General features: G+C 32.9%; 1 protein-coding gene across 2 annotated transcripts in view; it reads left to right on the forward strand.

Moving 5' to 3' along the window:
* The window catches only part of LOC109354865 (heat shock protein 83), a 31,438-nt gene extending 17,417 nt beyond the window's left edge, over positions 1 to 14,021 (forward strand). Inside the window, exons 1-4 of one of the 2 annotated variants that reach the window (XM_019597652.1) lie at positions 10,707 to 10,844; positions 10,935 to 11,076; positions 11,551 to 11,831; positions 12,251 to 14,015. In XM_019597652.1, the coding sequence (XP_019453197.1) occupies positions 10,722 to 10,844; positions 10,935 to 11,076; positions 11,551 to 11,831; positions 12,251 to 13,804 (2,100 nt within the window). In that variant the 5' untranslated portion in view covers positions 10,707 to 10,721 and the 3' untranslated portion in view covers positions 13,805 to 14,015. Of the gene's footprint in view, positions 1 to 10,706; positions 10,845 to 10,934; positions 11,077 to 11,550; positions 11,832 to 12,250 lie in introns of those variants that run through there. The other variant, XM_019597653.1, reaches the window with a different exon arrangement.

Consider the following 15,172-nt stretch of genomic DNA (forward strand, 5'->3'; position numbering starts at 1 on the left):
AAATGAAGAGAGTGATTTTTACCTCTTCTTGAAAATGCCAAAGTGAGAGAAGTGTGGAGTGAGGAGTGTTTAATGAGAGGAGGAAATCAGATTTCCCCATAGGAAATCATTACCAAATCTCCTAGGGTGGCTAATGATGATTTCCTATGACATTAGGGTGAGTGATGTGAGGTTTGCTTTATGAAAAGGCAAATCTTGCATCCCAATACAAAACGACCACTTCACGGACACGTGCGATAAACATGATCGAGTATTATCGGCTAATATTCGATCGTATATTATAAATCGCCCGATCGTAATATCCGATTAGAATTTCGGATTTCGGCATTCCTAGTGCAAAATATTTAGAAAATAGGTATGGGTGTATTCAGGGTCTATATTGACTCGAAATGAAATTACGAAGCCAACGGTGCGATCGGAATTCGATTCCGAGTTACGGAATTCAAAAACCACTTTTTGAGCCGTACGAGGTGGATTTCGGCCTCGACAGTGGTCCATAACCGATTGTCTCCGAAAATTACCAAAATTTATGAAACAATTGAAAATAAAATTACAAGACTAAAACCCAACTAGAGTTTCGTCTAATTCTTTACCGAAAATTCCCAGAAATTCATTTTCGAATATATAATTAATACAAATATTAATAAATTCTTATAATTCAAAATCGTAAAATTCGCGGTGTTACAACCTCAAAAAATCCCTGGTCCATCACGGCAAGCGCGGGAACTGCCTCAACAAATCCCTGGTCCATCAAGGCAAGCGCGAGAACTGCCTCAACAAATCCCTGGTCCATCAAGGCAAGCACGGGAACTACCTTAACAAATCCCTGATCCATCATGGCAAACGCGAGAACTGCCTCAACAAATCCCTGGTCGATCACGACAAGCGCGGGAACTGCCTCAAAAAATCACTCGTCCATCAAGACAAGCATGGGAATTGTCACAACAAATCCCTGGTCCATCACGACAAACGCGAGAACTGCCTCAACAAATCCCTGGTCCATAATGGCAAACGCTGGAACTGCCTCAATAAATCCCTGGTCCATCAAGGCAAGCACGGGAACTGCCTCATCAAATCCTTGGTCCATCACGGCAAACGCAGGAACTGCCTCAACAAAACCCTAGTTGATCAAGGTAAACACAAGAACTGCCTCAACAAATCCCTGAATTAGTTAGACAAGCGCGAGAACTACCTCAACAAATCCCTGGACAATCGTGGCAAATGCGGGAACTGCCTCAACAAATCCCTGGTCCATCACGGCAAACGGGGGAACTGCCTCAACAAATTACTGGTCCATCACGGCAAACGCGGGAACTGCCTCAACAAATCCCTAGTCCACTAGCAGAGCATTGATCTGCTTCATCAAAATTCGGTACCTTTTCTAATGAATCTTTTCTGAGCCTCGATAAAATAACATTCACTTCTTTACTTGTTACTTACCATGATATCTCTCAAACCTCGGTTTGCTTGCTATCAGGTAAGCAACAAGTAAAGAATGGCAGTTGTGAACACTCAATTTTGTCCGGCCCAAAAAAGGCCTAAAACATTTTAAAAGAAAAATAATAATTTTTATTTATTTTGTTATTTTCCGAAATTTTAATATTTAATGTATAAAAATAATTAAAATAATTTTATCATTTTTTTCAACAATAAATAAACATGCACAATAAATATTTTCGACTAAAAAATATATTTTATTTAATTAAAATACACTAAACCAACAAATATTTTTCTACCTAAAGACCTACGTAAGCCTTGATCTCCTTAATACGGGTACATAGTATCAAAGTCAATATTATCATACACAATAATAAAAATAAATAATTTTTTCTTCATAATAATTAGTTAATTAATCAAATAATTTAATAAAATAATAATAATAATAATAATAATAAAGTCATATATTTTAATGAAGGATACCGCTTAAGGCGGGGAGGTAGGGTGCTAATACATTCCCTACCTTGTAACCGACTCCCGAACCTGGATATCAAAAATCCAAAAGCCGAAGGTAATTGGGCTTAAAAGATTTTTCTACATTTTTAACTATAAAATGTAGTGGCGACTCTAAACAAAGTCGTGCAGCCAAAAATCGAGCCGCGACACCGCAAATACCCACTATTCGTGCGGGTACCTGTAAATAATGCGGGTGTGGGTACATAAAAGCACTACATGTGTTCGTTCGGCCCTGTTGCCATCCCTAGGGCTATGAGGTGAAGGATCTAGAGAGATAAGTTGGAAACAAGTCAGACTTTGCCTTAAACAGGCCAAATCTATATAGTATGTAGAAACTTGGGCCTAGTCTGTTGTCTGTTAGCCTGTTTAAATAAAGTCTACGCTTGACCTGTTTAAAAATCTGGCAAGATCTGTTAGCATGTTTAAATAAAGTCTACACTTGACCTGTTTAAAAGTCTGGCATGATCTGTTAGCCTGTTTAAAAGCCTACTATATTATATTATTTTGAAATATGTCATCATGTCTATACTTAAATAGGTTAATATATATACTTTTAACTAGATCATTATAATTAAATTATATTTTTACATACATTTTTATATTAAAATTACATATATAATAATGTTACTTATATTAAAATTGTATAATATGAACATTATTACATATAATATAACTAAATAGGTCGGCTATTAGGCTTAATAGGTTTTTTGGATGACCTAAAGTCTGGTCTGTTAAACTAAATAGGTTTTTCAAAACGTATGAGTCTGATCTTTTTACAAAAAATGTATGGTCTAACCTAGCCTGTTAAAGCTAGGTAATAGGTCCGTGATAGATGGTCTGACCTGTTTTCAACCCTACAGAAAGAGAAGAGTCAAGGAAAAAAGTAAAGAAATGAAAAGACCAACTAGAGTGAAAAATAAATGTGTAAGAATACTCTTCATTAATGTAGAAGGATAAGTGTATCATTGAAAGTTTATTTCCCTTTATTTTTTAAAATATAACTCAAAAGAAATATAGGTTTTTGGAAAGATCAAGAAAATAAAAATTCATATAGAGAGAAAGATATTACGTGAAAAAATGGAAGGAAATATGGAGAAGTGAAGTTGGAGAAGTGAAGTAAAAGGCTTCATAATCTTTCATGTCTTCTTATTCCAAGGTAGTAAAGGGTCACATAAATTTTGAGAGGACTTTCATTTTTGCCACTTAAAAGAAAAAAAACTTTCATTTTCCACTCCAAATAAAAAACCAATAACAAAGCATATCAACATCCTAATAAAAATCACCTAATTCTCTAATCCTTGGACATGCCCTCAAAAAGGCAATTATAGAATTTGGGTGAATCATATCATAGGAGAAAAAAACATATAGGCTTCATGTAAAATACTAGAGTGGTTATGTGAATTTATTTTTCATTTATACCTAATTGAGAACTAGAGATCCTTGTAAGAAGACACTTCTATCACAAAAATAAGCTCTATCTTCTATTCTCTCATCCCAACATCTCACTGATCAATCCAACCATGCCCTCCTTCAAGAGCAAGTACCAAACTTGATTTTTTTCATAAGCGAAATGTATACCAATACAAGCAAGATCAATAGGAAATCTTTTTAGAGTACATGTTTATTCAATAAGTAGATCAATACACCAATTAGCAAAAATAAAAAGAATTAAGTATATTCTAGCAATAAACCTATTCTGTTCTAGCTTGTATCAAATTCATAATACAAATATGACTCACGTCCTTGTTAGAAAAGATAAGGTTATTTCTCATAGTCCTAATAGACCATATCACAACAAACAAAATCATTCTCTAAAACTTTGACCCTTAGAATTCTACCAATATTTTCATGTAAATTCGCCGACTCAATAGTTAAAATTAGGGGTGAGTCGGACCGACCCTACCCGCTCACCCGGCACGGCTCGATCACGATTGGGCCCGAATAGGGTCGAGGCTAGGGTCAGGGTTGAGTTCAAAAAATAGATTCGGTCAATATTTAGAGTCGGGTAGGGACCAAGTATGACCTGATCCGTCTTGTTCCATGGTCATTCACTCATCATGTTTGTATGTGTTTCTATTCAAATGTGTATCATTTGGTTGAATGTATCATTGATTATTTAGTTTTTATCATACATACATGATTAATGATATACACATATATACATATATATAATTTTATATGTTAAATTACATATTCATAATAATAAATAATATTGAGAAGTCTTTATCTAAAATGAGTGTGTATTATGTTTAGTCGGGTCTAGGGTCTGGTCAGGTTTAAAGATTGACTCGGTCGATATTTAGGGTCGGGTTAGCTTCAGGTTTAGGGCCGGGTCCGAGTTCAAAAAAATGATTCAACCAATATTTAGTGTTGGATAAGGACAATCCTTAACCGTCCTAACCCGGCCTGAAACCAAACATACACTCATTTATCCAATCTATTCCTCTTACACGAGTGATTATATAAACCACTCATTTTCTCTCTCAAGTAGTTCATTGCGATAATTAAGGGTCTGTTTGCTTTGTGAAAATATTTCCTATTTTCATTTTCTATTTTCATTTCTTGAAAATAGTTTTCATTTTTAAGAAATGAAAATTAGAATTCATGTTTGGTTTCATTTGATATATTTTTGTTTCCAGAAAATTGAAACAATTAAATGTGTTTGTTTTATGCTTTTTCAATACAACATCTATTTCATAAATAATAAAAATATGATTAACTTTGTATATTCTCACAAGTAAACATCAATTTTTAGTGAAGTTAAAATTTAAATGTAAACAATTTTTTTTTAAACCAACATTTGCTGTAAAGTTTAAAAGCATTTTATTATTGAATCATTTTTTATTAAAATTATTCTCTCATACACTTATATAACATATCATAAATAATACATTTATTTAGTAAGAAAAATAAGATATAATATTAAGCCACACTACTTATGAAATACAATTCAAGTTCTATGCAACGGAAAAAACTACAATTATCAATTATATATAAAGTTTTTCAAGATCTACGATAACTTTCCCAAATTTGGGTTGCAATAGTGTCACGAACTTCGGCCATTTCAGTTGCTTGTTGAGTATCAATATTGATACCTTGTTGATTTACGTTTAATCCTTGATCATCAACAATCAAATCTTCTCCAAAATATTGACCAAAAAGTCTATCTTCACTGTGTTGCAATCTAATAAAGTTATGTATAGTGCAACAAGCGTTAGGAATTAACCTTTGTCTTCTAACAGCGTAATTTGGCATCATCTTTAATATAGAGAATCTTGCTTTTAGTACTCCAAAACACCTCTCAATAACATTCCTTAACGAAGAGTGTCTATGATTGAACAATTCTTGTTTACCTCTTGGTCGCCCTCCATCACGAAAATCTCGCAAACGATATCTCGTCTTTCAAAATGGAGCAAGATATCCAGACATGATAGGAAATTCAGAATCAAAAAGATAAAATTGATCTGCAAAATAAATAGAATACCTATTGAATAACTTATAACTAATAAAAAATATTAATGATATTGAAAGAATTTTTTTTACCTCAGATGGGTTTTGGAATATCATTTGCAGGAGTTAAAGCATCTTAAAATATTCTTGAATCATTTGATGTTCCTTCCTAACCAGAATCAACAAATGTGAATAGCATGTCAAAATTACACACTGCCAATATATTTTGTGTTATCAAAATATTTCTTCCACGAAATGTTGTTTGCTTTGATGTTGGAGCCCAGGGAGATACATGTGTGCCATCAATTGCACCAATATGTTTCTAAGTTGAAAATATGAATAATAATTTAGTACACAAATAAATATAATATATCAATTATTTAAAGTAAAAATATTTACCTTGAAATATGGGAAATACTTATGGGTTCCTCTTATATATGGATGTGTTGTAGTTTGATTTCTTAGTATGACGATTGTTCTACTCATCTTGCAAACTACTCTTAAAACTTTTAAACCATTCACTTACAGTCTGTAGAGAATGTTGAAAGCGTTCAACAACGACTCGGTGATGCATATTATGGCATATGATGATTAAGAATATTGCAACTCCTTCTTCGACACATACTTTTTTGCCGTCACTTAAATTTCCAATATCCTTTAAAGTTTCACAAAAATTCAAAAACACATTTTTTCTCATTCTAAATTTCTCATAACATCTAGCTTCATGGCCAGCCAAAACTTCAAGAGTATACATCTTGCTAGTCAATAAAGAAGTCTTGCATGTTGTCTTACTAATAAAATTTTTCTCATATTCCATAATCAACAAAACTATAATTAAATCTTCAATATCATCATCCAAGTCACTTGATTTCGTACTAGAAATAGTTGGCATAATTACTTGCTCAAATAAATAGTTAAATTTACTAGTATAAAAAAATATAAAACATTTATAATAAACGAAATCAAGAAATAACATTGAAATAACTATAAAACCCATATCATTACCATCTAATGAATTGAATATCTAACCAATAACATTAAGTCAACCCCAATCCAATGCTATAAATCTAAGTAAGAAAATAAAATGCTTAAAATGAAAGATAAAGTCACCACTTAAATAAAATGCATAAATACTACTCTAGAGATGCTAGCCATTCCTTCCTCCTTAAAGGCGACATAATAAAAAAACATGCTTCTCCACACCTTTTCTGCAAACTTCACCAATGCGGCCTTGTAAATTTTACTAAAAACATCATCTATGGAGTCAAGAAGTTCCATACATTTTTCTATACATTAAGTATCAAACATTAGACTAGTGATTGATGCTTTATATGGCTTAGCCTTGACTCTTGAAGCTTATGCCCTTATACTTATTGTATCAGTCAATTTATCTAAGGCCGCTTCTAATTTGTCTATTTTAGAATTCTTTGCCTCTTTGTGTCGAGGCTCCCTTGAAGATCCTATTACTCGTTTTTTCTTCTAATTTCTTGTAAATCATCCCCATCAATATCAATAGTATCATAATCAATATGCACACCTTTTGAAAGAAAGTCTTCCTCTATTTCTTTCTTTTCATCTAAGGTTGGTGGCTCTCTAGTAGAGGCTTGACTTAATTTCCCAGTTGAGTTCTAGAATTGAATATCTAGCCAACAACATCATAGTGGTGTTCAAATCCATGCCTCTTAAACTGTTTGTAGGATCTTTCTTTCTGGAAAGTATAACTGAAAACCTTTAATACTATGCAAATAAAAAATTAAGATATTATCATAATGATAATGATACTATTTAATATTTGAAGTAAAAGTTTATATACTTTATACATTTCTTACCATACTTCTTTTGGAGCATTCACTTTATTAGCTTCACAATCTCATGTAACTCCTATGCAAGCTAGTAATGTTGAAAATTCATGATGTTGTTGGCGTAGGTAGTTAAACTTTCGCTTAAGTCTATCTAAACCATAATTTTCTCCAGTAACTTTCACCAACTCATTGTTTATATCTTCCCAAACTGGTGTTTTAAATGTTGATCCTTGCAATAGTTTCTTTTTCACTCGGCCATAAATTATTTCAATGAATGTCTTTGTATTTTGGATTGTCCAATTCATGTTCTCTCCCTTCTCAATTTTTAATCCCATCAATGCTAAACCACATGCCCATAAAATTACTTTCATGTAATTAAATAAAAACAAAAGTACTGTTTCATTTAATCCTCAAGAGTTATAATTACATTTAATTCCACCAATGTCTATGGTGTCTAATGATAATTATTTGGATTTATGGAGATACTGCAGATAGAAGAACAAAATGCAAATATACAAGTAATGAGAAGCAAATTCTCCTAATTTAACGAACAAAGTGTCTATAAAAATTCTCTCAATTTCATTATGGTCTTCCACTGCTACTATGAAGATGTTCTTCCAAACTAGTTTATAATAAAAGTTTTCTTAACTCCAAATCAATTTCTTTTAACAATTTTTGAGTAGATAGTTTTACCAAAATGTGAACCAAACAGAAAAGTGGGAATCTCAACCAAGAAAGAATGAGTAAAAAATAAGTTAACATTAAAATAGTAACTAAAGTAGAATATATGATATGGAAGCAACCTTATTAAACAAAGAAATGGTTGCCAACAACATTACACTATACAATATACTATAATAGAACAAAACGAGTAGTTACATCATAACAAATGAACAATTAAGAAAGACTAATATCTAACAAAGTTCATTTAGCCATTTAACCAAACACATAATATGCAACCCATAAATCAATTAAAATAAATATATAGTAGATGACTTGATCAACACAACAAATTCAATCTATTTCATGTTTTATAATCTAAATAGAAATCTAAAGTCTCAAACATAAAACACGGAGATACCCAATTTCATATGGCTTGAAAGATTAAATACTTTTATGAACAAGTTTGTGGGTTTAAATTAGAATGTAAGAATTTCATAAATTGAAGGAGAAAAGATATTGTGTAGTCTGGTAGGACGTTGAAAAAGAGAAAATAAGTAAAACGTGAAAGAGACATACCTTGGTTGAGGCTGAAGAAAAGCCAACAAGAAATATCCACAATAAAAACAGAAGTTAGAAGGGCATACGTGTTGCAGAATGCAAGGAGAAAATGGTGGAAACAACTTTTCCATGTTTCCAAAATTTCAGCATTTCTAGGAAATGTTTTTAAAAAATGTTTTCATTTATAAGTTAACAAACATATTTTCAATCATATTTTCTATTTTCAATAAAAATGAAAACAAAAAATGGGTAAAGCAAACACACCCTAATATCCCACACCATATATTATTAATCCAAGAACCGCAATCAACTTTCTATTTGAAGCTAGAGCAAAAACTCTATCGAACACCTCGTTCAAACTTTAATTACCCGCCAAGCTTTTATTAGTTCATTAGCATATGTTGTCATGTAAGAATTGTTGTATCAATGTCACCATTCCATTATGTCACGCCTATGCCTCATTGCGTTTTTGGTTACTTTGAAGATCCTAGGAAGGAATGCTCTTGCTCATGTTTGTTTCTATTTATATATGCATGTGTTCTTTAGTAAGGCAAATATATATTTTAATATCTGAAAGTATCAGTTGGTTTATATTATTTGATGAAGCAATCAACAAATTGGTTACTAAATTGGATAAAAGATAAATATCAATAAGTGCTATATTTTCCCCCGTATGTTATCGGGGTAAAGGAAAACACGACATACATGTGATCCATTTTGATGGAGACCTTTTGGGTACCTATTCTATATGTTGTATCTAGCTCGGTTGGTCTTGACATTCGAATAAACACCCAAAGTCTGCAAGGACCCTATTTGATATACATTAAACGAGCTACTAAATTCTCTAATATATCATATGAGGAATTGAAGACATAGCATTTGTACCATATTGTTCTTGTCTCCTGGCTTGGACCTATTAGAATTTATCAACGAATAAAAATCGATAATTTATTCTAATTTTTATATAATAATAATATATTAATATTTATTCATGAGGAATCGAGGAAACCTAGTCCAAGTGCCTCAAGAATTTAGTTAAATTTGAAGCTCTATTCTTTCTATAAAAAATTGACTACAAATTCTCTTCTTATTGCAGGTTTGGTTCAATTTATATTTTGTTCCTTATTCTTATTTTTTGAAAAATAAGCTGAAAATATAAACTATGTATATTTGACAACAAAATTAAATTATAAACTCAACTTTTTTTTTGAAAAAAAAGTATAAGCTCCAAAATCATAGTCTGATTTATTTTTTGTTAGCTATTTTTTTCCAATTTTTCCACTTCCCCTTTTACCCTATCATAACTTTATCTCTTTCATCCTTTTTATTTTTCTATCAAACATCATAACTCTTCACAATATCACCTCAAGCTCCATAACTCTCATTTTCCTCTATATTTTTACCACCAAATTATATTGACATCAGGTTATTTTTTAATATTAATATTGGTTTTTACATTGTATTTTATTTTAATAAGACTATGTATCATTTAATGAGATAATTAGGTTGAACTATAAAGATATATTCAGTTAATTATTGACAAGGGAAACCCCAATAAACTATTATATGATTATATCTTTAGAGTCAATATTTATATATTGTCATAGTAAGACTTCAACTCATTTTATTTATATTACCTTTATTAAAGAATCAATAATAATAAAAAATAAATATTGGATGATGTAATAATAATATAAAAATTTATTACATTTTCCTTATATATATTTTTTCTAGATATTCTTAATATAATTATAGTAAAATTTTAAATTGGAATGATAAGATTTTGGTCTAGTATTATAGTGTCACATTAGACCTCACAATGATCAAAATGGTAAGAGTTCGATTCCTAGAAGTGTGACGTTTGTTGAAAAGGATAATCATATATACTAAAAGAGATTAGTTTTTTATCTGAAAATGGTAATAACATATTGTTAGTAGTACAAAAAAAAATTAGATTTAAAATATTTTTTAGGCCAATTTGAGTTTCTAACTAATTTTTTATTTTTTGCGTGGCAGGTATAGCAACGAACATTCCAGTCTTAACCTTCACCCGCCAAGACAAGAGGGAAGATTTTGGACACAATCCATTCAAAACCAAAACGACGCCGTCTCCCCCCCACGCCACTCTAATTTCAACAGAAACCCAAGACTCCAGAAGCTACTTGTTTTTTCTCCCACCACTAACGTTCTTTTCCTCTATATATAAACCCCACTCATTCTCATTCCTCTTCCATCGAAAAAATAATCACTTCTCTCTCTATAACTTTCAACAATAATAACCGCTTTCCGTTATCAATGGCCGACGCGGAAACCTTCGCTTTTCAAGCAGAAATCAACCAACTGTTGAGTCTCATAATCAATACATTCTACTCCAACAAGGAGATCTTTCTTCGCGAAATCATAAGCAATTCTTCTGATGTAACATTCTCTTCTCTCATTCCTTCACTTTTTTTTTGTTTCTCGTAACGTTATAAGTAACTGATCAGGAGTTCGTTTTGACATTTTCAGGCTTTGGATAAGATTCGATTTGAGAGCTTAACCGATAAGAGCAAGCTCGATGGTCAGCCAGAGCTTTTCATTCGCCTTGTTCCAGATAAGGCTAATAAAACGTTATCCATCATTGATAGCGGCATTGGAATGACCAAAGCAGGTACTTAGTTTATATTTAACCAAAGTCCGATCCAACGCACGAGGCTTCGGGTTCGGGGATAATAGATGTAGGCAGTCTTACCTTCTGTTGTCTTGAGATTCACCCTATATATATTAAGTTATAAAAATATATATATTATTACTTAACGTATTCTACTACTGTAATGGATTGTCTTGGTTGCATTGTGTTCACTGTAATTGCTCGCAATTGTGAAAAACTGTAATGTTATGATATGATTGTGAGTTGAGTATCGGAGAGAAAGAGAAATTGAAGACTTCACAGCTATCTCGGAAGTGTATCTCATAGCTTTGAAGTCTTTTCCTTTCTTCCATTACCCTTTAAAAACGTACTTGCAAACAGACTCTTTGTTAATTTGGTGATTTCTATGCAAGGGTGCAGTGGATTGTTTAACACTTAATTCTCATGAGCTTGTTGAGTTTTGAATGATCTTAATTTGTGTTTGTTTGTTACTAGATTTGGTGAACAATTTGGGTACAATTGCGAGATCTGGGACGAAGGAATTCATGGAGGCATTGCAGGCGGGTGCTGATGTCAGCATGATTGGGCAATTTGGAGTTGGATTTTACTCAGCATACCTTGTTGCTGAGAAGGTGATTGTGACTACAAAGCACAATGATGATGAACAATACATTTGGGAATCACAGGCTGGTGGGTCCTTCACAATCACAAGGGACACTGATGGAGAACAACTTGGACGAGGAACCAAGATCACCCTTTTCCTCAAGGAGGATCAGGTAACTTAAACAACTTCACTGCATTTTCATTTAGAGTAAACACTTTTTTGGATCATGTGTTTGAATTAATTGATTTTGTGCTTTGAATTTAGACGTTTCCTATGGATAGGGAATTTGTAATTTTACTGTAAGTTCTCGCTGAATACGTCAATCACAAGTATTTTAGTAATTGTTGAATCTTAATGCTGGTATGAGTGTTAAGAATCTTAATTTTCCTTAGATAAACCTGAAAAGTATTTTGGGTACATAAAACAAAGGAATTCATAATGTTCAACAATAATAAAAGTTACAATTGGTCTTGTTGAAATATGTTAGCCCCATCTCCCAAATACTGGATTCCATTGATAAATATTTTATTAGATTGTTTGGAATATAAAATTCACTAAGCAATACTTTATTATCATTTTTTATTGTAACAGTTGGAATACTTGGAGGAGAGAAGGATTAAGGATCTTGTGAAGAAACACTCTGAATTCATTAGCTATCCAATTTACTTGTGGACTGAGAAGACAACTGAGAAAGAGATCAGTGATGACGAAGATGACGAGCCCAAGAAGGAGGAAGAAGGTGCAGTTGAGGAAATTGATGAAGACAAGGAGAAAGATTCAAAGAAGAAGAAGAAGATTAAAGAGGTTTCTCATGAGTGGGAACTCATCAACAAGCAGAAACCAATTTGGCTCCGAAAGCCGGAAGAAATAACCAAGGATGAGTATGCTTCATTTTACAAGAGCCTCACCAATGATTGGGAAGACCATTTGGCAGTGAAGCATTTCTCTGTGGAGGGTCAGCTTGAATTCAAGGCCATTCTATTTGTTCCCAAAAGAGCGCCATTCGATTTGTTCGACAAGAGGAAGAAGATGAACAACATCAAGCTTTATGTTCGGAGGGTTTTCATCATGGATAACTGCGAGGAGCTAATACCCGAGTGGCTTGGATTTGTGAAAGGTGTTGTTGACTCTGATGACTTGCCACTCAACATTTCCCGTGAGACATTGCAGCAGAACAAGATCTTGAAGGTGATCAGGAAGAACCTTGTGAAGAAGTGCATTGAGATGTTCAATGAGATTGCGGAGAATAAGGAAGATTATAACAAGTTCTATGATGCTTTCTCCAAGAATTTGAAGCTGGGTATTCATGAGGATAGCCAGAACAGAGCCAAATTGTCTGACTTGCTCAGATATCACTCTACAAAGAGTGGTGATGAGCTGACTAGCTTGAAGGACTATGTTACCAGAATGAAGGAGGGTCAGAAAGACATCTACTACATCACTGGAGAGAGCAAAAAGGCTGTGGAGAATTCTCCATTCTTGGAGAGGCTCAAGAAGAAGGGGTATGAGGTTCTGTTCATGGTGGATGCCATTGATGAGTATGCTGTTGGACAACTAAAGGAGTATGATGGAAAGAAATTGGTGTCGGCTACAAAGGAGGGACTGAAGTTGGATGATGAAACAGAGGAAGAGAAAAAGAAGAAAGAGGAGAAAAAGAAGTCATTTGAGGATCTCTGCAAGACAATCAAGGACATTCTGGGAGACAAAGTTGAGAAGGTTGTTGTGTCTGATAGAATTGTTGATTCACCCTGCTGTTTAGTGACCGGTGAGTACGGTTGGACTGCGAACATGGAGAGGATCATGAAGGCTCAGGCATTGAGGGATAGCAGCATGGGCAGCTACATGTCCAGCAAGAAGACCATGGAAATCAACCCAGAAAATGGCATTATGGAGGAGTTGAGGAAGAGGGCTGAAGCTGATAAGAATGATAAGTCAGTGAAGGACCTTGTATTGCTTCTGTTTGAGACAGCACTATTGACTTCTGGTTTCAGCCTTGATGATCCAAACACCTTTGCTGCAAGGATCCATAGGATGTTGAAGCTTGGTCTTAGCATTGATGAGGAAGAAACAGTTGGGGATGATGTTGACATGCCTGCATTGGAAGAGGATGGTGCAGAGGAGAGTAAGATGGAAGAAGTGGATTGAAGGGCATAAAGGTGCACTGCTATATAGTTTTTAAGTTGATATCTTTGTTAATGGTGTCTGAGTCAGTTTTTTAGTTAATATTTTTGTAATGTGGATTCGCCTTGAAGTTTAGTATTTTTGTCCTTGTTTTGTAGTTTCTGTGATTTGGAACTGTGTCTCAATGCCTGTGTGTATACATCAAATGAATAGTATTTTTGTCATTGTTTTGTGATGTGAATGTGTCTATGCGTCTATGCCAAATATACACCGAATGAAAAATGTCAATGCTTTTTACTTCGGACTTTGCTCTATTGCTACAAAGACTACCTTGAGTTAAGTAATATAAGTTTGGAAATGAAATAGATCTGGAAGCAAGGATGCATTCTTGTCAAATATGGTAGTATATTCCAAGAGGTGTGATTGACTAATTTTTTTTAATAATTAATTTTTTTCAACCAATCAAAATTGATGATATAGAGTGATATAAAAATTGGGATAAATCTTTTCCACTACCAACTTATCGTTGGGCATGTGTAAGTGGGATAATTAATTTTTTGCTTGCTAGGATGGTATCTAACGTCGCTTTCTTTGCTTGCAGCAAGTAATTTTGTCTAAGTATGTATTTATACGAATTCAAAAGATACATATATTTTAAAATTTTGAATGGTGCTTTTTTAGATTTTCCGGAACTATTTTTTATATCTAATTATAAACTATCAATTAGAAACCTATTTTTGTTGTCAAATAAATTATAAATAAAAATATTTCACATTTCAACAGTTTGGTTTTAGTAATTTTTTCACAATAAAGCTATTATATGGGGAAACCTTTTGATTGAAGAAGTGTAATAAAACCTCAGTAGGTTTGGAGTTTTTTAAGAAGAAAATAGAAAAAGGTAAAAAAGGAACGAAGTGAATAGAGGAGGGCTCTGAGCTGAAGGATCCAGAGAGAGAAAAGGGGTCGAGGGAAAAAAGTAAAGAAAGGGAAAGACCAGCTAGAGTGCCAAAAGAAATGTACAAGAATACTAATTAATGGAGATAGAAGTTTATGTTTCTCTCTTTTGTTTTTAAGAAGAAAATTCTAATTTTATTTTAATTAGAAGGAAAAACATATTATTGAAACTATTTTTCTCTTTATTTTTTGAAATATTTGTCTTTCTATTAATGAAAAAAGTTATAACTCAATAGAAATATAGCTTTCTAAAAAGAGAAAGAAGATAAAAAACACATAGAAAAGAATGGAGAAATGATATAAAAGACTTCATAGTCTTTCATGCCTTCTTATAATGGGGTAGTAAAGGGTCACATATAAATTTGGAGAGGATTCACATTCTTATAGCTTAGAAAAAAAATTCCAAATAAAAACACCAATAACAAGGCATATCATCAT

The sequence above is a fragment of the Lupinus angustifolius genome, chromosome LG08, assembly GCF_001865875.1.
Source record: "Lupinus angustifolius cultivar Tanjil chromosome LG08, LupAngTanjil_v1.0, whole genome shotgun sequence".
In the NCBI taxonomy this organism is placed as follows: Eukaryota; Viridiplantae; Streptophyta; class Magnoliopsida; order Fabales; family Fabaceae; genus Lupinus; species Lupinus angustifolius.